This window comes from Carica papaya, chromosome 2 (genome assembly GCF_054855325.1).
Source record: "Carica papaya isolate Zhongbai chromosome 2, ASM5485532v1, whole genome shotgun sequence".
Taxonomy (NCBI): domain Eukaryota; kingdom Viridiplantae; phylum Streptophyta; class Magnoliopsida; order Brassicales; family Caricaceae; genus Carica; species Carica papaya.
The window spans coordinates 35848823-35872440 of record NC_142310.1 but is presented as its reverse complement, the minus strand read 5'-3'; the positions used below and the strand labels follow the sequence as shown (position 1 = coordinate 35872440).

General features: G+C 34.0%; 3 protein-coding genes across 5 annotated transcripts; 2 read left to right on the top strand and 1 right to left on the bottom strand.

Annotated features, from left to right (window-relative positions):
• Positions 1 to 5577: 5577 nt before the first annotated feature.
• Positions 5578 to 9820, top strand: PDIL1-4 (PDI-like 1-4). Its single transcript, XM_022031338.2, has 12 exons — positions 5578 to 6312; positions 6858 to 6987; positions 7208 to 7373; positions 7467 to 7585; positions 7689 to 7769; positions 7931 to 8017; positions 8124 to 8198; positions 8409 to 8477; positions 8561 to 8641; positions 8729 to 8863; positions 9099 to 9155; positions 9254 to 9820. The coding sequence occupies exons 1-12, from the start codon at positions 5744 to 5746 to the stop codon at positions 9419 to 9421; spliced, it is 1737 nt and encodes a 578-aa protein (XP_021887030.2). The 5' UTR covers positions 5578 to 5743; the 3' UTR covers positions 9422 to 9820.
• Positions 9821 to 11601: 1781 nt separating this feature from the next.
• LOC110806455 (uncharacterized) lies at positions 11602 to 12788 on the top strand. The gene has a single exon (XM_022031329.2). It carries the CDS (start codon positions 12018 to 12020, stop codon positions 12534 to 12536), a length of 519 nt encoding a protein of 172 aa, XP_021887021.2. The 5' UTR covers positions 11602 to 12017; the 3' UTR covers positions 12537 to 12788.
• A 1633-nt stretch (positions 12789 to 14421) lies between these two features.
• Positions 14422 to 22940, bottom strand: HDS (4-hydroxy-3-methylbut-2-enyl diphosphate synthase). 3 transcript variants are annotated; one of them, XR_002538284.2, is made up of 21 exons: positions 22757 to 22940; positions 21816 to 22042; positions 21429 to 21586; positions 20785 to 20891; positions 20592 to 20692; positions 20438 to 20514; positions 19728 to 19847; positions 19401 to 19631; positions 18966 to 19082; positions 18787 to 18861; positions 18620 to 18697; positions 18443 to 18502; positions 18276 to 18338; positions 17922 to 18066; positions 17624 to 17762; positions 17015 to 17092; positions 16773 to 16932; positions 16591 to 16689; positions 16390 to 16494; positions 15858 to 16046; positions 14422 to 14800 (listed from the first exon to the last, which is right to left on the bottom strand). XR_002538284.2 is itself a non-coding variant. In XM_022031320.2 (20 exons), exons 2-20 carry the CDS (start codon positions 22021 to 22023, stop codon positions 15945 to 15947), a joined length of 2223 nt encoding a protein of 740 aa, XP_021887012.1. In that variant the 5' UTR covers positions 22024 to 22042; positions 22757 to 22940; the 3' UTR covers positions 15738 to 15944. The 3 variants fall into 3 exon arrangements, 2 of the variants coding, with proteins under 2 accessions (XP_021887012.1, XP_088070583.1); XM_022031320.2 differs by lacking the exon at positions 14422 to 14800 and having other exon boundaries at positions 15738 to 16046; XM_088214457.1 differs by lacking the exons at positions 14422 to 14800; positions 22757 to 22940 and adding an exon at positions 22642 to 22660 and having other exon boundaries at positions 15738 to 16046.
• Between the last annotated feature and the right edge of the window lie 678 nt (positions 22941 to 23618).

Here is a 23618-nt window from a genome sequence, read left to right as displayed (position 1 = left end):
AGAATGTTAAAATTGATCCTGCGCCAAATTCCGGACCCGAGTATTACACTTTTCTTCTTTCATTTAATCACCCTAATCAATGTCTTAATTTAATCGTTATAATAAATGAAAACATATAGTTTAAACTTATTAGCAAAGTTTTTAAATTATGTATTGATCAATCATTAATTCTACAAGTATTTAATTACACTCAATATCCTTTCAACTATAATTCTATGATTACAGGTGTTTCGAATCAAAGTATGACAAATGACTTATTAATTACTATGACAATCTCATGTCAAAGAAAATTATTATATCTCATCATTTTACAATTGATAGCTTAAGAAAATATTAATAATTATGAATTCTTAATTGAGTTAGTTCAATTATCATATCTTTATATGCATAATCTATGTATGTGATTTAGTTAATGAGATTAACTAATATTTATCTTATAGATACCATAAAATATATATTAGTCTTATAAGATCATTAATATCATATTTTGATGATCAAACGACAAAGATCATTTTAGATTAAATCATAAAAATTTTTACTATCGTTATTAAGATCTCCACATTGATATAAAGCCTGTAAATTTAGTAAATAATTGTATCATATAAATTAAACAACACCATAATAAATATGATAATAAAAATATTATTTTTATATATTAAAATAAACTATCAAATTAAAATGTATTCAATATATTATACGAATAATTAAATATTGAATATAACAATTATATCTTTAATTACCTATTTTATATATATATGGTTGTAATATTCAATTAAAATTCAATTATTCTCAGCAATATAAAAATACATTTATTGATTCTCTCTGTAAGTAGGTTTAAAAATAAATCTCTGAATTCTCTTTATAATCACTTTTTTTTTTTTTTGGAGCTTATGAAAGTTGGAGAAGAGATTCTGGAGTTGGCATTAAAGTGTTTTGTGCCACTAAGGAAGAGAAGGGGTTGATTTGAGGTCCGATTTACGGTCCAATTAGAGTCCAATTTAAGACCAGTTTATGACCTAATCTAGGACCAATTTGAGCCAATATGGCGCTCAATTTACAGCAAAAATTAAGGTCCAATAAATGGCCCAATTTATTAACCAAACTGAGGTCCAATTTGAGGCACAATTTGAGCCCAATTCCAAGCCCAACTTACGGCAATATTTGAGGCCCAATTTGATGCGCAATTTTATGGCCCGATTCCCATTTCATGCAATTTTTTCACCATTGTAATCACCATTCTATTTTCTACAGGTTGACCGAAGAAAAACGCTCAACCGCGAATGTGAGTCGGCAGAACCGCCGCATCGAAAAATTTCGCAACTGGTGGGTGTTTGTTTTTTGATTTTTTTGGGCCAACCGATGCCCCTTAACGTATTTTTTCGCAGGGATGAGTATAAAACCAGCTGAAATCGACTAAAACTAGCCGAAAACGATCAGTTCGAGGCAAACCGCCGCCGTAGGCAATGGTGTCGTTGTACCATAATTCTAAAATTTTCCATAAAAAGTTTTTAACACTGATTTTGAGTTTTTTGAGATATTTCTAAATACTTGAAGCGTATTTTAATCCCCGAAAAAAAATTCAAGGAATTCAGGGACTGTTAGTAGGCGCAGCTAAAGGTTTAGTATTTTGAACACCGATTTGGGTAAGAATCCATCACCTTATTCTCTGTTATGGAATTAAAGTGTAATTATAAATAATACGGTATTTTGTATGATTTAGAAAACTTCGATAATTAATTACATGTTACTAATGGAGGCAGAACTGGTTATTTATTACTGTTTATTTTGTTTTAACGAATTGTTTGATTTTACAGTTTTAAAAACATGATAATACACTAGAATTGGTAAGATGATTCGGTTGTGTTTTCTTAATGCATGTATTACTTGTCTTGCGTGATTTAAAGTTAAATTATGAAACTGAAAATTAAATATAAACGAGAATTACTTGATTACGTGAATGAATGAATGGTACCCTTATTGGATATTCTAAAAAATGGTGGACGGACCAAGTAAATAGGAAACTCTACTGTGAACGTCGCCTCATACCAGACGAGGTATCGAGAATTGGTATTTTTGTGCTCATACCGGACGGGGTATAGGGACGACCCGTTTCACCCTCATACCGGACGGGGTATTGAGAGGATGGTATCTTTGGGGCTCATATCGGATGGAGTATGGAGACGGCCAATTAGTTAATAATGTTGAATAATGGTCCACGCGTAGTAGAGATATCCTTATGGATCCCCATGGATACCAGTAGGTAGATAAAAAATGAAAAGTTGTTATTTTTATTTATTTGAATATGAACTTATGATATTGTTGAGTTATTGTCCCTATAGGTCGGTTTTGAAAATCTCACTGCGGTAAGTATGCAATAAATGATTTTATTTATGATAAATGAATTTACTTAAATTAAGAGATCTATTAATTATTTTTATGATTTTTACCAACCTTTATTTCTGTATCGGTGAATAGTTTGACATTCTTACTGGACTATTGTAGCTCACTATTTCATTAACTATTTCAGATTAAGAGGACCAGGATCCAGATCCAGATTTACAAGATAGTTGCGAATAGAATGCCCAACTGTTTACTTTTCATTTATTTCTTTAATTTTTCGTTTGTCATTTTAAAAATGTCATTCCCATAACATTATTGGTATTTTAAATTATTGTGTAAGAAATGTAAACTCTAACTTTATTATTTTACTTATTTATGATTTTGTTTCATTTCAAGTTTCGGGTTGTTACATAACTCAACTACTGATGTATAAAAATCAAATTGTTATAAAATTAGAAAAATATTATTCAATTATAACAAAACTATTAGAAAGTAAATTGCTAACTTAATTATTTCATAATTTTACTGAACTACTTAATAAATTATTTCATCTATTTTTGAAAAATATATCTCGAAATATCATAGTTCTATAAAAAATTTTATTATACATATTTTTTTAACAAAAAATTATATATTTTATTAATTAAATAATATATACACATAAATTATAATACAACATTATAACTAAATCCATATTGTAATATCAGAATACAACGAGTAAAAGTAAGAAACAAAAATGATAATTGCAAGATGTAGTTTTTACAAGGTGTTGCAGAAAGAAAACAAGAGCATTATGATTTGCATGTGATGATACCAGAAGCAGCAAGACAAACAATTGTTTTGCCTCATTAAAAAAACATAGGGTTCGACTTCTGAGATTACATGAGAAAATTTAGATATACTTGATTTTTCTTCTTGCTTTTTGGACTATTTGTTATTTAATGCTTGCTTTCAAGAATCTGTTGAATAAGACCTCAAAAATTTATTGCATGGGTTGAAACTATAATAAGCATTAATAATTAGTTTTTGCAAAAGCTTAAGCTATTATATAATTGCTTATATTCAATATTAATATAGATAATTGATTAAATGTTACGCAGTTCCAGAGCTTAAAAGCTATTTTATCCTCAGCTTCAATTACTAGCTTGCAAGGCATGATCAGCTTTATTACTGGTTTTTTCTTATTTATCTCTATCTCTCCCCTACTACTTTTGCCTTTTGTTCTTGTAGTTAATGTTTTGGTTCTACATTCTGTCAAAACTCAGAAGTGACTCTTCTTTTGAATCGGTTTCTACTTTGCAATAAAAAAAAGACCTGTTATGTCATTTCTTATTATCATTTTCTTGTTCCATTTTCCTTTTGTCATTTGGTCAATTTCTGGGGTTCTAAGAAATTTTATTGAGAAAAATGGGAAGTCAGAAATTTTTGAATCCAACCCAGTCAAAATCTTTCTGAACAAAACCAAGGAATTCAATTTTTTTTTTCCATTAGAAATTACGTTAGTTGATGGGTAATATTAACTTTACATGACTGCAGGTAGTAGTAGTATCAGCTTTTTCATATTCTTTTTACGGGAATCTTTTGGGATTTGAAATTTTGGTTTTCTCCTGCCAAATGGAATTTTTCTTTGTGAGCTTTCTCGAAATTTTTTGCGGAGATTAAACATAGTTCACGTACCTAAAAATAGCCCAAAAACTCAAAATCATTATTAAAAATTCATTTTCGGTCAATTTCGGGATTTCGGCACGGCAGCACCTCCGTGCTCCAGCGACGACACCACTGCCCACGGCGGTAATTTGCCTCGGCCAGACCATTTTTGGCCAGTTTTGGTCGGTTTCGGTCGATTTTATATGTATCTCTACAAAAAAACACATTAGGAAGTCTCGGTTGACTGAAAAAAATAAAAAAATAAAAACCTACCGATGATGGAGTTTTTGAGTGCGGCGGCTCCGCTGGCTCATCTTCACAATTGGGATTCCTTCTCCAGTCTCGGTCATCTATGTATGTGATTTAGTTAATGAGATTAACTAATATTTATCTTATAGATACCATAAAATATATATTAGTCTTATAAGATCATTAATATCATATTTTGATGATCAAACGACCAAGATCATTTTAGATTAAATCATAAAAATTTTTACTATCGTTATTAAGATCTCCACATTGATATAAAGCCTGTAAATTTAGTAAATAATTGTATCATATAAATTAAACAACACCATAATAAATATGATAATAAAAATATTATTTTTATATATTAAAATAAACTATCAAATTAAAATGTATTCAATATATTATACGAATAATTAAATATTGAATATAACAATTATATCCTTGACAACGATTAATTGTAATTAATTACCTATTTTCTTTTATCTCCTGAAAAACCTCTATATATATATATATATATGGTTGTAATATTCAATTAAAATTCAATTATTCTCAGCAATATAAAAATACATTTATTGATTCTCTCTGTAAGTAGGTTTAAAAATAAATCTCTGAATTCTCTTTATAATCACTTTTTTTTTTGGAGCTTATGAAAGTTGGAGAAGAGATTCTGGAGTTGGCATTAAAGTGTTTTGGGTATTTCTCCAAACAGGCCATTGCAGAAAGGTGTCGTTGAAGAGTTGGAGGGAGAATTTGGTCATTTCAATTCTCAATTTGATGTCTGTTTTAATTTCTTGAGTTGAATTTGAATTTGTAATAATTATACTTTTACCCAATTAATTGGTTTTGTAATTATTTAAAACATGGAAGGAATTTATTTTCCAACGAAAATATTGTGGGAGTTCCATATCTTTAGAGTTATAATTATTATTTTATATATTCTTAAATAATACAAAGAAAATAAAAATAAAAATAAAAATAAAAATGAGAAGCAATGGTTTTTCTGAGAGAGGGAAATAAGATTTTTTTTTTGGTTATTTGAATAATTAAATATTAAAAAAATAAAAAATGGGTATTATAATTCCATAAATATAATTCATTAAAAATAATTAATAGTATGATTTATTAATAAAATTATAAATTAGCAATGAAATATAAAAGAGATAATTTTCTCCTAAAATTTTTTACAACTTTTCTCTTTTTTTTTGTTCTCCTACTTGGGAAAAATTTTATAAAATAAATAAATAAATAATAATAATAACAAGAATCATCCATTGAAATAAAATATAATAAATACTTGTCAAAATCAATTAATAAATATGCGTTAAGAGTCTAACCCACAAAAAACGATTCAAGCAGGAAACGACGTCGTAGTGTTCTCGTCCATCGTCTGCACTTGCAGTGCCATGTGAATCTCGGTTTTGTTTAAGCTTTAAACTCGCTTCGCTCTCAGATCTCGCTTCCCCATTTCTGTCACTTCTGAGTCTTCCATTTCCAACTTGGCGAAACAATGGCGAGTCGCCTCGCTCTCGTTCTCTTGTTCACCACTCTCCTCCTCTTCTCTGCCATCTCTCCTTCTCTCTGCAAGCCCGAGAAAAGCGACGCCGTTGATGACGACGATGAAGATCTCAGTTTTCTCGAGGAGTCCGATGACTCTGCTCGAAACAAGGCTGCACACCACTACCCTGACGCGGATCATTCAGAGGAAGAAGACGGAGTTGACGAGGACGATCTGGATAACTTCTCGGATTTCGACGAGTCAGAATCGGATCTGTACCAGCAGCCGCAGGTGGACGAAAAGGACGTCGTCGTTTTGAAGGAGAGGAACTTCAGTGATTTTATTGAGAACAACAGGTTCGCCATGGTGGAATTCTACGCTCCGTGGTGCGGACACTGCCAGGCGTTGGCTCCGGAGTATGCGGCGGCGGCTACGGAGCTCAAATCGGAGGGCGTGGCGCTGGGTAAGGTTGACGCCACCGAAGAGAACGAGCTGGCTCAAGAGTACGATGTGCAGGGATTCCCTACCGTCTACTTCTTCATCGATGGCGAGAAAAGGCCTTACACTGGCGCTAGGACCAAGTAAGTAGTGTAGATTTCTTTTGACTATGCTTATTTTTATTCGTTCACGAGTGGAAATAGATTGGTTCAAACTGATATCAGCTAACTGGTGTTAGCGTCTCGTGAGTCTCTGAAATGTTTGAATTAACCGGACCGCTTCAGTGTTGTGGGGTTGTGTTGATGCAAGGATCTATTGAATTTAGTTTAGATTAGGTATTTCGATGTTTGGATTTTAGTTTCATTATGGGGTTTTAGGACTTCAAATGTTTGATTTTGGCTTACATCCAATTTCGGATGTTTAACTGTTGTTTCTTTTTAGTGGTCGAGAAGATGTACTGAGAGAAGACGTTAAAAGTTCCAAATGTTGCTTTAAATCGTCTAATCACGTCTTTGCTTTGGCATTTTGTGACATGCATAACTACCTTTATGGTTTTCGGTTCCAATACTTAAAAAGTGTGGATGGAGTTTACTTGTTGATATATGTGAAGATTAGCTTTTGTTATTTCCCTTAAAAATTTGTTGGAGTCTTCTATATGCAAGGGACTGATGGGTAATCTACAAATCAGGGATGCAATAGTGACCTGGATTAAGAAGAAGATCGGTCCTGGGATCTACAATATAACCACTGTGGATGACGCCGAACGCATACTCACTTCCGAAAGCAAAGTTGTTTTGGGCTATGTGAACTCCCTTGTGGTGCGGTTTTTTGTATATCTCATTATCTTTTCTTTGTGTAATTGTTTGGTACCAGAATAATGGAGGAACGTGTGCTAAAATAATCAGTTCTTGATGCATGTTTAAGCAGTAACTGCTGAGGGTTAAAAGGAAGAATAACTCAAATCATATAAGTTTTTAACTGATTAGATTTTTAGTTTTGTGGTTTGGTAACCCGGTCTGAATGTCCTGATTACCTAAGGGTGTTGAGAGTGACCAACTTGCGGCTGCTTCAAGAGGTGAAGATGATGTCAACTTCTATCAAACTGTGAATCCTGATGTGGCAAAGTTTTTCCACTTCGATCCTGAAGTGAAACGCCCAGCTTTGATTTTGCTGAAGAAGGAGGAACAGAAAATCAGTTATTTTGGTTAGTTTCTTCACAGCAGTTGTTTCACTGGGAAACCCCAAAGTTAACTTGTCTTGGAGTTAATCTTATGTTTACTTTCCTCATAATATGCAGATGGTGATTTTGTTAAATCAGCCATAGCTGACTTTGTTTTTGCCAACAAGCTTCCTCTGGTTAACATTTTTACCAGGGAAAGTGCCCCTTCAATTTTTGAAAGCCCAATCAAGAAACAGGTAAAACCACTTCATGTGTGCCTTTTCATGTTTAGGCCTTAGAGTCCAATACTTTGATAATTGTCTATTGGTGTTCTTGACTCAAAAAAATTTCTTTGCTCAGATCTTGTTGTTTGCCACATCCAACGACTCAGAGAAGATTCTTCCTGAATTTCAAGAAGCAGCCAAATCTTTTAAGGGAAAGGTAATTCAAAACTTAAAGTTATAAAAGTTTAAACTGATCCATTCGATTCCAAAGAAACAGTTGTAATGGATGGATGAACAACTATTATGAGATCCTGAAGATGAAAGAGAATGTGCAATTTTCCAGGTCGTCAGTTTATGGTTTTTTGTGTTTACTTGCAGCTTGTCTTTGTATATGTGGAGCTTGATAACGAGGACTATGGAAAACCTGTTGCTGATTATTTTGGTGTTACCGGGGATGGTCCAAAAGTAATCAATCTCTCCTAGTTTTTATTATCATGCTATTATTTTGGTGTGGTATCAGTATCGCTTTTATTGCTTTTGGTTTTATGTGATTTGAGTTGTTTCTATATAGGTTCTTGCGTACACAGGAAATGATGATGCTAAAAAGTATACCCTTGATGGGGAAGTGGCATTTGAAAAAATTAAGGTTGATCCAAACTCTTTCTCTATTTTCTCTTATGGACATGGGCATCTGCATCCTCATAGCTCACATTTTACACATTATTTCTCTGGTGAAGGATGGTTTAACATCCAGAAATTTCCTTTTGTCTCCCTTTTTTTGCTCCAATAAAAAAACATGGTAACTTTAGAAGCCCTTGCTTTCTCTAAGGACTTTTCTTTTATAATTTTCACTCAGGCATTTGCTGCGGATTTCTTGGAAGAAAAGCTTAAACCTTTCTATAAGTCAGATCCAATTCCTGAAACTGTAAGCTATTTTGCTTGTCTTTCAGAGTAATTCATCATCTTTGACTATTTGTGAACTTACTTGATTTGTTGTAAATGACACAGAATGATGGGGATGTGAAAATAGTAGTGGGGAATAATTTCGACGAAATTGTCCTGGATGAGTCCAAGGATGTCCTTCTTGAGGTATTATTTGAAGCCAAAATATAAAATTTTTGGACCTATGTAAATATGCGTAGTTCATAATTGTCCACTTCATTGTATATATTCTAGATCTACGCACCCTGGTGTGGACATTGCCAAGCTCTTGAGCCAACATACAATAAGCTTGCCAAACATCTACAAGGTATTGAGTCTATTGTTATAGCGAAGATGGATGGAACAACGAATGAACACCCCAGGGCAAAAGTATGTTACATGTTAAAATTTTATAATAATTTTTTTTTTTTTTTTTTTTTTTCCGGTCAAGGAAAATTTTATGATCATAGGTCTGATCAATTTCTTATTTGTTTATTTCCGATAGTATTTTGATTGCCTAGTAGATGAGCACTTGGGACCTTAATCTATCATGAAAAAAACTGCATTGTTTAGTTGTCCTATAGAATGAGAAACTTTATAACGAGAGGTGCTTCTCTTTTCACAGGCAGATGGATTTCCCACAATTCTCTTCTTCCCAGCAGGAAACAAGAGCTTTGATCCAGTGAGTTGAATTTTTTATCTTGTTTATGTTGTGATCTATATATTATATTAGAGTGATAGATCTAATCTACACAACTCATGGTTACTTGGTGTTGGCAGATAACTGTAGATACTGATCGTACCGTGGTAGCATTTTACAAATTCCTTAAGAAACACGCTTCAATACCTTTTAAGCTCCAAAAACCAGAATCAATTCCAAAAGCAGATGCTTCGGCCAGCAAAGAAAGCGTCGAGGGCACTACTTCAGATGTGAAAGATGAATTGTGAGTTTGAGTAAAAGCACAAATGGATTTTGATTAAAAGGACAAAATGGATCAAGATCCGTTTTACAAGTTTTGGGCTTTTGTATGTCACTGAGTTAAAAAAAGTTAATAGAATTTTATATAAGTTATGTGCTTTCATGTGTCATCATTGCTTTTGAGTTAGGTAGAAGAGGAATAGTGATCCACATACATGCAAAGTTCTACATAGCTAGAGAGGAAAGTGATCACATACATGCAAAGTACTACTACATAGATAGGGAGAAGTCCCTTTTATGATCGGTGAACTTCCATAACCACCAGGAGGGTTAAAAGCATGTTGTATCAGCTTACAGGGTTGAACATTTTATATTTTGTTGACAACTCTCCTGAGGAAAAGCTAATAAAGAGGCTTCTGTTTCTTATATTCAACCCTTGTCCGCTACTCTTATGGTTTTTGTGTGGGGTTGTTTTGTTTCATTATCCCTTAACTAAGGGCAGCAGATAACAATCTATGGATGCCAAATAAAGGTAGTTTTTCTTTTAGTAGTACACTAAAAGTTATCCCAATGCTCTTTGCATCTTATGTTCATCGGTACCAGAGCTATTTATTTATCCTTCCATGTCTGGTAGTTTAAATTTTCTTTTTTTTTTTTTTTTGCAAAAATCACTAGTGTTTTTTCCTTTTATCTCCCTTTTTCTTTTTAAAAAAAGTGAAAATACCAAAATTCTTCTTAAACTATTAAAAGTTTCACTGAAATATGTTTTTTTTTAATTAAAAATTTTTCTTGAATTTTTAAAATGTGACAATTTTATAAAGTTTTTTTTAACGTGTTTGGGCTTGCTGAGACTTGGAGAAGCTACTACATCTTGTTCTACATCAGATTTTTTAATCTCTTTATATTGTTCTACCTTTGATCGTGTTCTTTCTTCTTCGTCAGAGGCAACCCCCTCTGTATCCTACCAATTAATCAAAACTTGCAAAACCCATGAATAATTTTTGGAAGAGGATCCAAGTAACAGGGTCATTGATCGGAGGCCGCTGTGGTTGATGTTGAGTTGCTAGAGGCAGTGGTCGATGTCCGGTCCGTCGTAGGATAGGCCTGAGGCCAACTCAAGAAAGAAGAATCACAACGGAGGCCTTGAGGTCCCAGCTATGTCGTGGTGATGGCGCCGTGACATTAGTTAGATGTTGACTGGAATTTTCAAACACAGTCCTAGTGTTTATTAAAAATTTATGAGTCTATTTTGTAACAAATCGAACACTCATGATACCAAAATTTAATAATCGAAATAGTGGCTTCCCAATGCACTTTCTTTTCTTCAAGTTGTAAAAAAATGGACACAGAAATTTCAACTGGAATTTCCTTTCTTCGCATATTAAATTTTTTAATTCTCAGCAGCCAACCCAACCCAACCCAAACCTCGCCTAATTTTCCAACGTCAAACACACCATGGGTTTTGGCCTTCTTATTATATACACACACACACACATATATATTATTAATGCAAAGGAATCTACTAGAGCTTCAAAAAGCTTCGGGGTCACATCCGACATTTTCGACCAGCATTGATGCTTTCGTATTAACTTAGCAGCAGCTTCCCTTTAATATCATATTATAAAAGTGAAAACTAATAATATTTAATACTTTTTTTTTTTGGTTTTAATTTCGATTATTCTGATGTGTATCTTTTATATAATCGATAAATGATACATAAAAAAATAAAAAATAAAAATTTTATCAAAGATTTGATGTGAAATTAAAATATTTGTAAAATAAATTTTTTTAATATTTTATAAGCAAACTATAGTAGCTAATGTATTTTACCCACCTACAATTTTGCCCCACACCATCTTTACTCTTCCAACACAATGCATCCCCTAATTACGTGCAATTTTGAATCTTCTTCTTTCACTTCTACTCAAATAGAGAAATCTTACTCCGTTCATTTTCTTAAAAATGAAAATAATCTATTACGAATTATTTAAATATTATCATGATCAATACACCTATATTATATAATTATTAAAAATCATTCCCGTCTTAAACGGGAGATCATGTTAAATAAATATGTCAACTTTAATTTACTTTCTTTATCTTGCATTAAACTTTAATTACATCACACATTTAATTCTCATAATTAGCCTTTGCTTCTTCATTAATACTCCCTTAATCTCTCTCCCTATATAAAACACCTTCATCATTCCAATCTATTTAATCAAACACAAAATCCAAAAAGTTTGAAATCCCCCGGACAAAATCTTTTTAAATCATTTTAATCATCATCATCAATAATAGGCAGGCCCGCACCTGATATTTCCTCCGCCGTAGCTTTCTGGTGTTGGTGTTCAAGATCCAGTGTTTCGCTTCCGTATATTACTCTATACGCCACCTACGTGTCAAAATCAGATTGGACCTCCCCTTTTCCGTTACCTCGAATCCAGCCTCTTTTATTCCCTTTTTCATATTTTTCTATTCAGGTCTCTCCCTTTATCAAAACCGTCTTTTGTGTGTGTGTGTGTGTGTGTATATATATCTTCTCCAGATCCACTCTCCTTCTTTCCAATTTCGAATCTACTTCAAACTTCACGCGTTGCCTTGCAGAGAAGGAGAAGTCCACCGATGGCGAAATCCGGATTATTGTTGATATTCCTGGTGGTTCTCTTTGTGGAGTTCACGTTCGCCGTGAGTCCGTCACCGGCTCCTTCGCCAGATTTGGCGGCTGATTCCCCTCCACTGCCTGTTCTGGCACCGGATTCTGGATCTCCGTTGCATGCGCCGGCAGAATCGCCGGTGGAGCCAGTGTCGCCTCCAGCTCCCTCGATGAGGAGTCCCGCACCGGCGTCAGCACCAGCGAACTCCGATGCGCCGGAGCATTCCCCGGTGCCTGTGCCTGTGCCATCGCCTGCGCCGAGTCCAAGCGAAGCGAGTGATGTAAACCACGAGAACGTATCGGCGAATGTAGATGATGGACAGAGCTCTGGTGACGGCGGGATGAGCGGGGGGAAGAAGGCGGGGATCGTGCTTGGAGTGGTGGTTGCAGCATGTTTGGTTGGGTTAGGAGGATTGGTGTACAAGAAGAGGAGGGATAACGTCAAGAGGACTCAATACGGGTATGCGGCAAGAAGGGAGCTACTGTGATTCCGATTCAGATTCTTTCATGGTTAATTATTATATTTTACTAGTTTTACTATGATTCATGATTTCTTTGCCGAGGAAAATGATGATGAGGGTCTTTTTTTTATTTTATAATTATATAGTTAATCTTCATGTCTTCTTCTTCTTCTTCGTCTGGTATTATTGCTTGTTAGTGATAGTCGATACTGTGTTGTTACTACTAGTGATTTTCCTTTAATAATTTTATCAATTCAATTGGGTTCGATTACATTAAAATTGAAATTTTAATTTTACATTACATTTAAATTTTTAACCGTTGGAAGAGTACAATGAGGATCTGTAGGGTAATATATAGAAGGCAGTCAGCGGAAGAAGAGTGGTATTCCCTGTAACTTTAATTTTTCTCCATTATTAGAACTTCATAAATGGAAGACACCCAATATCCGCCATATTAAAATCTCTAAACCATCTTGGCAATCATGGTTTTTGATTAAATTACATATTTTCTTGTTCAGGAAAAACATAAAAAGAAAATGAATTCACTAAAAAAGGAAAAAAGAAAGACGATCCATTGTTGATTTTCCTTATCGTGTTTAATTTCAACTATAGTTGTTATTTATAGCTCAAGTTCATTACTTAATAAAAGTCTAAATTTAAAAATATATGAATTTATCAGTCAAACATAAATTAAAGGAAACTAACTCTTTTGAGGTTTTTTTTTTTTTTAATTGTACTAAGTTTTAGTTTAGTCACTGTGATTTTATTTTATTAATATACTATTAAATTAAATTTTTTATTTTATTAAATGTCGATTATTATTAATTTATAATATATTTACAAAATTAAAAATAAATTTAATTAAAAGTTAACTCCACCACATTTTATGCCTGCTGGTTTTTGTGTAACCTCCTGTAAAAATCTATAATATCTCCTTGGCATATGAAGGTTTCCCCAGTAATTTTCTAATACTTCGTACTAATTCAGTAATTTCTTAACATTATATAGCAATTTAAATTATTACACAAGATTACATGATTACTATACAAAATTATTATATTAATATTAAAATATTAAAAAAAATTACCTGATATATGACAGCTCTGAATAACGAGAGAGGAGAAGAAGACAAAAGGATCTCGCGACCTTTCATCCAAATTTTTATTTTTAACACAACATTTTTTTGTATTCCCTTGTATAAAAGTTTGGCAACTTATAACCTTTTCAATTGGGGGACACATTTTTTTTTTGGTCAAGTTATATAAATTTTTATGTAAAGAGAAGTTTCAACTCATCCATAGTGCGGTACCATGTAATAATCTTTCATTTAGATCTGAGTTGTTAAGCTTTATGATTTCTATTTAAACGAAAAGTTATTAGAGTTTCACAAATGCGTAGAATGTATAGATTAATTTATTAAGTGATATATATATATATATTTATTCTAACAATAACGTAATACAAATAATTTTTTAAATGAAGACAGAGATGGAAAAAAGAAGAAAAAAGAAAAACAGGCGGGGCTTGGTTTGCTTAATTGGAAGTTTTTATTGGGGTGGCTATTGGCTTAAATAACAAAGAAGGTCGGACACGTGAATCTCATATATGACAAAGATGTTACAACTCCACCCACGTTTTTGCACATGCACTACTTTCAAATTTCAAAGAGGTTGACTCCTCCATCCTAATCAACCTCTCCCTAGTTTATTAAATTGCCCAAATAGCTTTGAGGAAATCTTACCATCCTTGAAAAAATAATATTTCACTAAAGAATACTTTGATGTTAAATACAAACATATAGCAGGTTAAAATCCAAACAAATTAAAATTAATAATTGGAAACCTAATGATTATAAATAAGATCACCCAAAAAAAAAAAAATGAACTACAGAAACCGAATTATCACAAAGAGATGAAATGTAATAAGATCGAATTAGGCAGTCCACAGTAGAATTACGATTTACCCAAATTAAATTAGCAACTCTTGAATAATTTTGATTAGAACTAACGTACTATCCGTGCGTCGCACAAGATTCCAAGAGTCATCGGTAATATGAAACTGTATTTTGGAATTTTCGTGTTTCACACGTGAATTCTGATCTCTATGTTATTCTTGCGAAAACACGAAGTGCAAATGAGAAAATAGAGAGGGTTGGATGTGAACATCGGGATAAGGAAATTGTACCAAATGAGTTCCTGATAGTAAAAGGAACAGAGAAAGTGGGCTAGCTTGGTTTCTTCTAATTAGAGAGAGAATTTGAGAGGTGATCCACATGATATCTTCGTTCCTACCTGTAAAAAATAATTATTGACAGGACAAACAGACACACAATGCATGGAATAAAACGTTTGTTCTTCAAACAAGTTCTCCAACCACTAGCTAGGGAATGTGTAACTAAAGCAGTCAGAGGCCAATGAACCAAAGACTTTGCGAGTGTAAAGCCTTTTAACTTGGACCACATAAGACTATTTTGATCAGTTTTAAGTAGGTAAGGAAAAAAAATCATAAAGACCCTCTAGTCTCTAACCTCCCCAAAATGGTAAATTGGTAATGGCAACTTCTTATATCACCCACAAAAATATTTATAGGGGTCAAAAGTAAAATAATCTTAAAGAACAATATTGAAAATATAATACATAAAATTTGAATATGATTTGTATATCAATCTCGCCCCTCCCAAATTTAATTCTTTGGAAGTGGAAATTCAGGTCCAATGAATTGAGATGTGAACTGAATTTCAACCCCGAAGGAATTTAAAGTGGGGGCTGGGGATGAGATTAGAAGTTCTAATTCCATATGCTAAAGGCAATATGAAAATTAGATGTGAGACTTGAGACGAAGCTGAATAGGAATTAAACAACACACGGGCATTATCTCCCCTTTTGTGTATAATAAAACATATAAATTAGAAAAGAAAATTGAGAATAGTTCCTTTACAATTAAATAAAGGTCAAATTTCTGCTAACCTTGTAAAAAAAATGGAATGATCACAGGTTTTTTACAGGCACCTCAAGACTAAACCTAATGACAATCCACATGTCTATCCTTGGTGCATGGGTGTTGATCAGAAAGCATTGCATATTCCATATATCCAGTAAATTTTCTACACTAAAAAGTGGCCTTTTGATTTCAGCATCTCATAAAAGCAGACAGCAATTTAGAAGGAGATGAAATTGAAATAATTATTTGAGGCATCCAAGAGAATATCATGAAACATACAGGAGAATATCCAGGAAACTCTTGAACTTTTCATTTATGGAAGCATGGCAATGTTGCTAATAACATGAGGTTTTTATTTTGAAATTTTTGTTTTAAATATGCTGCTATTTTACCGTCAAATGCCTGTACCTGGGAGACTCCAATCTACAACATGACGAAAGTTGACCTCCCATGCAATGTTTTCTCTGCTCATCTTCCAACTAAAACTGCCTGATCTTACTCTTCTGCAGGAGGGTCCACCCAACGGCCATGATCTTTTATCAGTTGAATCAACGCATCAGTTGCGTGCTCCATTTCAATCCCACGCTTCACAACCGTCTGAAATGGAGTCAAACTTCCAGTCACCAAGATTTCCTCATACAAGAGAAATTCCAACCACATTTACTTATATAGACCACACAGGATCATCCAGGTAAATGATATGTCAACTTCTAATACATGCCAGAAAACTAGTTTTGGTTTTAAATCAAGTATATTGTTCTTGCTATAGGAATAGATCATTTCTCTTCAATATCAATTGCATAATAAATAATATCCAATAGTAGCTTGACTAGAAGATCAGGACCTTTGAAAGTCTTTTGCTGTTTATTTAGAGATGTTTTCACTTTGATTTAAATCTTCATGAAATAAAAACAAAATCTCAAAGTATGAGAGGCCGTACCTTCCCAACATAGAGGTCAATTTTTCCAGGAGCACCACCAACATACCCAAAATCTGCATCGGCCATCTCTCCTGGTCCATTGACAATGCAACCCATGATTGCAATCTGAAGGAATGAAAAGAAAAAGAATAAAGGAACCATATCAGTGCTTAGGTTATTCAGAAAAAAATTTTGCCATGACAGAGAGGACTAGGTAATTACTGAAACGCCAGGCAAGTGAGATGTCTTTTCTCTTATTTCGGCACTTATTTCTTGTAGGTCAAACAAAGTTCTGCCACAGGATGGGCAAGAGACATACTCCTGCAATGTGATTAGTTATAAATACAAGTAAATTATCACTTTTTGGAGTTGAGACAAATTTCCTTTATAGATGACTTTCATACCGTCTTTGTATTCCGCATTCTACAGCCTTGTAGTAAATTGAAAGAAGTATTCCTGAGGAAATCAAAATCCTGGTCCGGCGCTTCCAACAAGACACCATCTCCAAGTCCATCTACTAGAAGGGCTCCAGCATTTGTGCCAGCGCCAATGACTAAATCGTCCCTGCAAGTGGAAGAAAATATTATTAAGTTAAACCTGCTCGTACCTTGCATTCTACTTAACCAGTACTACGCTTTTGTGTTACCTGTGTATCCCCTTTGGAAACTGAATATGATGAATAACAGGAAAGTTCAGAGAATTATCAGCCAGATATTCAAATAACCTGCAGTCAACATAATGCTCAACTTATTAGCGAAAGAACAGATGAATCCCACAAGGAAAGAATGCTACAACTACATAACTGATTGCATGGAATGAAAATTCATCAATGAAGGACATGGTGGGGAGGAAAGAAGGTAAGGAGAACAAGAGAACCGAAATCAGCTTGGGATAAAATTTAATGGGAGTAAAAGCACAGTATATGTGGTATACATAGCATGAATGCCTGTTCTAGGACTCTGTTTTCTGCCTTGAATAAGCAAATCAAAATTGCATACTTTTCAATATAACTGAATTTCTGGTCATTGGCAGGCACATTCAGGGAGACAGAATGTGATCGAATATGGCCCTGGGACAAAGAGCCAGCCAAAATGTGCCTTGAATTTTCACTTCACTATGATTTGCAACTGGCAAGTGAATGAAGGCATTGACCTCAGACAAACTTCCTTGACAAGAAGCTATGAACTGCTATGCTGTTGCGCTCCAAATTAAATTTTATCACTGGGTTGTAAATTTGTATCTGCACCAATCTTACCTCCTAGCTGAATGCACTCTGCTAATTTTTTCTTCTGTAAAGGGTAGATCATGAAGAAGCATTATAGCATCAACATCTTTGAGGATTTCCAGCTCTTCATGGGATTCATCACCACGTACTGACACCACCATGCGTGAACCTGAAGGGAAATTAATTGTTCCGATATAGGCAGTAAAATTCAGCTATAAAAAAGAATAGCTTTGGGCGACGTAAGTTAAAGAAGAAATAAAACATAAGATAAAATAAGGAAAAACCAATTTTCAGACAAAGAAAAGATATGTAGAACGCCATGATTTACCTTCTGGCAAAAGCTTGTAAGCACCAGTTGATAATTCCTTAAGATTTACCAAAACCAAGGCATTCGGCAATGGCTTTGTTAGCTGCTCTGACAAAGGAGTTATAACCCCCATACTCACATCTATCAGTCTTTTGAGAGCCAGCCGCTAGTCACCATATAATGCATAGCAAAAGTTAGTTTTTCCAGGAATATTAGATGACCATTCCACACTAAAGTTGTCTAAATGTATAACAAGGTAAGCCTTGTGTATGCATGCGCGTGCATTGTCTGTGCGCGCGCGCGTGTGTGAGAGAGAGAGAGAGAGAATAAGGAATTCTTCCCTAAAGTATCAAAACAAATGAATGGGATCCTTACTGCATCATTGTCATCCACTGGGGGAAGCTCTCTCAATAATATTGAGTCCACTGTGGCCAGATCCTAAATCAATGCAATTAATTGGCTTAATAAAAGAGAAACATGAATTCCATGAAACAAAATCTTCTCCTAGTTCATGCATGCTAAGAAATGGAAGAAGAACAGACCTTAAATGGCATGCCAACAACAAGCTTTGCTGCAAGTGACTTGTACAGGAGTTCTGGTGCCTGCCAAGACAAAGGTGGGAAAGGATAATCAGTAATGAAGTTCTTCTTAGCTTCCATATCTTCCCATGGAAATCCAAAACCAAAAGGACAAAACAAAAAGCATAGCCACATATTTACTTTTAACTGATCCAGTGAAACTGACATAAGAACAGAGCCATCACGATGCAGGACACCCCTATAATCCACTTCCTCACCCTGTGTTTAAACAAAGAGCCAAGTTTCTGCTAAAATTTTCAGATAAAAGAGGATGGAGGCAATTTATACACCAGTATAAGAAGTTTAACCTCTTTCTGTAATGGCAGTTGACCAGACCGGCGCTGGAAATCAAAATAATGTCTGTGCTTTTCTTCAAATGGTGCCTGATGAGAAGAATTCAATTGACCAATCACTATTAGGTTCTAATCAACACTAACAAGGATCCTCAACAATTGTTAACAGATTGTAGGGTACTGTAGAATCCTACCACTCCTTTCTGAAGTTCAGCAGCTTTCATACCAAGGTTAGCCAATCGTCTGCAAGGATCTATCTCCTCCTCCGGTGGTTCTGTAAGAGAAACTCTAATTGTATCACCCAGACCATCCTGCATATCCAACATATAGTACAGCAAGATGGTCGTATTAAAATTCTTGCATACAATATCTCAAAGTCACTATTAAACTTTCGAGTAGAGAAACAGAAAAAAAATGACCATGGATAAATTGTCCACTGAATACCATCTCTTATCTACAGTACATGCATTTTCCAGTTCACGTTAACTTCTCAGTAAATGAGCATGCCAATCAACAAATTACATGTGTTTTGCCTCAAATGAGTATGTCCAGTACATCTCCTGTGGTTGCATACCTTATCATTGAACTATATATTGGTTGAATATCCGGTTAAGCTTATGAAAAAGTACCTGAAGAAGGGTCCCAATGCCAATTGCAGATTTCATACGTCCATCCTCACCCTCTCCAGCTTCAGTAACACCTAAATGTAAAGGATAATCCCAGCCTTGAACATACATTTCAGCCACAAGCAAACGGTACGCCTGGACCATGATAACTGGATTGCTTGCTTTCATTGAGAAGACAAAGTTATGGTAGTCCAACTTCCTGCATATCCTTGCAAACTCAAATGCAGATTCAACCTGTTTGAAAACAAGTAGGATATGCAACTCAAATTTGTAGGTAAACAAAAGAAGGTTAAAAGCTGTTTGTCAGCATCAGTGAAAATAAATGTTCACCATTCCTCTTGGAGAATCCCCATAGTAGCTCATTATACGGTCTGAAAGACTCCCATGATTAGTCCCGATTCTCATTGCTCTTCCATAGTTTTTACATTTCTCAACCAACGGGGTAAACACCTTGTATTGTTGAAAAAGGGTAGAAAAAGGTTAACTAGACCAACTTGATAAAGTAAAACAGATAAAGCAAAACAGATAAGTACATATATTGTTGCATGTTTAAAAGTGGATGGACGATCTGATTAAAGTCAACAGCAAATGGCACGTCTGGAAAAAGTTCTTAGTCCTATGTGTTTCTCATGTGTACAATTTACTAATGCAGCAAATTGCAACTTGTGCAGAACTTAAGTGGCCATAACTTAATGGTGGCACACAACAATGATGACAAAGAAGCAAGCATCAATGACTTAGTTGACAATACGGAAAATATATAGTTACTAACATATGGTTGCTTGACTCACTTTTAATATATTAAAAAAGGGAGAATCTTGTGATTTGGTTATCTGCTTATCCTATTTTCTCTCAAACAATTACTTTTCCTTGGTTACTCAAAAAAAAAACTTTCCTTTGAAAATTTCTGTCAAACAGAACCACTTGTTTCTGCAATATATGGGTAGATTCAAAGAGGAAAAATATAACCAAATCTGGTATGGTGCATTGCAGCATAATGCAAAGTTGTATTCCAAAAGTTTCAAAAAGAGGAAAGTCACCTGCTCAATATGTTCAAGTTCTTTCTGGTAATCCTCTTCTGTGTATTCTAGCTTCTCAAACTGTGCTCGTCTATCAGCTGCATGAATACTTTTGTAAGTCCAGAATATGTAACATAATGTATCTTATAACAAAATGTATGACTGATAACTCTACCAAAATTTCCTGGGTTGACTCGGATTTTGTCAAAGCATTCAGCAACCCGCAATGCCACTGAAGGGGCAAAATGAATATCTGCAACTAGAGGTATATTATAGCTGTACCAACAGAAAGATAGTTACATGGTTGAATTCTCATAAACTAGGAAGTCTCAATTTGAAAAACAAAAAGTTCAAATGCTGATACCAACTTTTTCTGGACAAGGGAGTTTTTTATTTCAAAACATGCATCAGCTTCTTTCCTCCCTTGAACAGTTATTCGCACAATATCTGCACCTTTATCTGCTATTTTCATCACCTGCCAGAATAGAAGTGGCTGACATTAAATTGCTGCTTTTTAAGAAAAATTATCAGAATTTTTCATATGTCTCGACAATAAACTTGGTAAAGATAATTGAATTTACGTTCCTGGAACAATTTATATTTATTGGAATAACTCATGCTTTGTATTCATATATATTATGAACCTTTTTTGGTGAGGCACCATTTGAATTATATCTTTCCATTTGACTTTGCAGGCGCTATGGTCAATCAACAAAGACTCCAACAATGTAAATATTTGCATGTGCAAATATAAAACTAAGTATCTGATGCCCAAAATTAAGTGTAGAGGACTTACTAAAATTTTCTAGGACTATATTTATACAAACATAATCATGCATATCTGATGTACAAAATTGAGTGTATAGGACTTACTCTCACTTTCACAGCATTACACTTATTGGATGAACAAAAGTTGGATACATACAGTTGCTTTAGACCTAGGCTATGTAAGATGAGTAACGTATTCACACTTTCACCACAAAATGCTTTAACAAAAGAAATGATAAAGAACCTGTTCAACGGTTGCATCTACGTCCTTTGTGTCTGTTGTAGTCATTGTTTGGATTCTTATAGGATGCTCACTGCCAAGAGCCACATTTCCAACCATCACTGTCCGCGTTTTCCTCCTGACAGTTTTGTGTAAGGATTCACAGTACTTTTGTCTAGGAACTACACGCAAACAATTAAAAAATATAAGCGTATAGAAGTGTGGAAGGCCACATTTCTTACCTTAATTATAAGGTTTATTCTGAAAAATAATAGGATATTGAATATCATACAACTGAATTAATGTAACAACAGACCCAAATCCTATTCCTTCTCCTCAAGTTTCTAAGCTGCCAAATTGAAATTAAAACACATATCTAAACAAAAGTTACGAACATGATCTAAATTATACCTAACAGCGGGCCCCCTTCTGACACAGGCTGAAGTTCAGCAATATCTGAGCTGGGATTTGAATTCCGAATAACTGAAATTCTTTTTCTTCCATATTGAACTCTCTTCAAATCACACACTCTCACAAAATCCATACTCTTAGCGAAACCTATGCTGGAGTCCCCACTCTTCAGGCCCGGAAAAGAAGTTGGCACAGTTGCCGTTGCCATTTTCACAAAGTACAAGCTCCTTCAAATTACCATGAAAACAAACAATTAAATATACATTTAATGTCTTCAACAAATATTTAGCTCCAAAACTGGATTTCATCTTCTTTACTAATAATAAAAATACAAGAACCGATAAGTGATTCTGCTGTTCTTTTGTCAACTTCCTTAACTTTCTAATCAACCAAACAGTATCATACCAATTTATTCATACCACACAAAAGAACTCGGTCAAACCTAGAAGCATCAAACAAAAGAAATTCACCTTGATAAGCGACCAAACAAACGAAATAATAAAATCAGTCAAGTAAACTTTGACATGCAATAAGTAGAGCAGAAAAACGACAAAGAAACTAGAGAGTTTAAGCAATCTCCTCACACGGTCAAATCCAAAAACGAAATCATTAAAATCACAACCACAACAACAGAACTTCCATAAAAAACCAGCCAAACAAAACAATCCCACTCAAAATCAGTCAAAGAAACTTTTTGCCATGCAATTAAACCACTAAAGAACCGCAAAACCAGAGTTTAAGCAATCGACTCAGTCAAATCAACTCCATACAAAGGAAAATGATCAAAATCACAATTACAACAGAGAAACTTATCACAACAACCGACCAAAAAAATCGAGTCAAAATCAGTCGAAGAAAACTCCGATGATAATTAGGCCACGAAAAAACACAGAAGCAGAGAGTGTAAGCGAATCTAAGCCTTCAGTTTTCTCCGAACTTACTGATTTAACTGTAGTTAATGGCTTGCGAGCTGAAAGACCGAGAAAACTGAAAATGAAACAGAAGAGTCTGGAGAATGGAGTTCGGTGGCGGGACCAGAACGAGAGCGATGTAAATTTTCCGAGCGAAATTGGATTTATAAACGGAAAAGAAAAGAAATGGATGAGGACAGATACATGCTCTGAGCATAAATGGTAATGGATGAACGGAGTTGCCTGCCTGCGTGTTTGTTTTGTCAACTTGCCCTTCGAGTTTCCAAATCTTACAATTCCACCCCGTATTTATTTAGTTATTACATTATTTTCGCTATTCATTTGTCCAATAAAATAAAATTTTAATTTTTTTTTTAATAATATAACTCTTAAAAAAATATAATTTAATTTTAAAGGATATCAAAGCAAGAGTTGGTAAATTTCTAATTTATTCAAAAATAAAATGTAATTATAAAAAATAGATATAAAAAATATTAAGTTTGATTCAAAAAATTATAAGAGAGAATTTTTTCTTGGGTTGACACTTTTGTTGTAGATATTATTTAAAAAAATAAAAATGATAAGAGATAAATTTATAATTAAGGATTAATATATATAAATAAGGAAACTCTAGCTAAGTCTAGGTACATAATTTTTTTGACCAAATTACTCAATAATATCTAGATTTCTGATTATATAAATATATTTTTTTTTCTTTTTTGCAAAATTAATTTATTTGTATAATTATCAATCGAAATTCAAAAATAATAATCTACTGAAAAAAAACAAAGAGTTAATGTTGGGGCCTTGTAGATTTATGCGATAGTAGAAGGGCTTTACTGTAAATTTCTGCTTGACACGTGTACGAGTACGGTATAGGAATCTCTTGAAT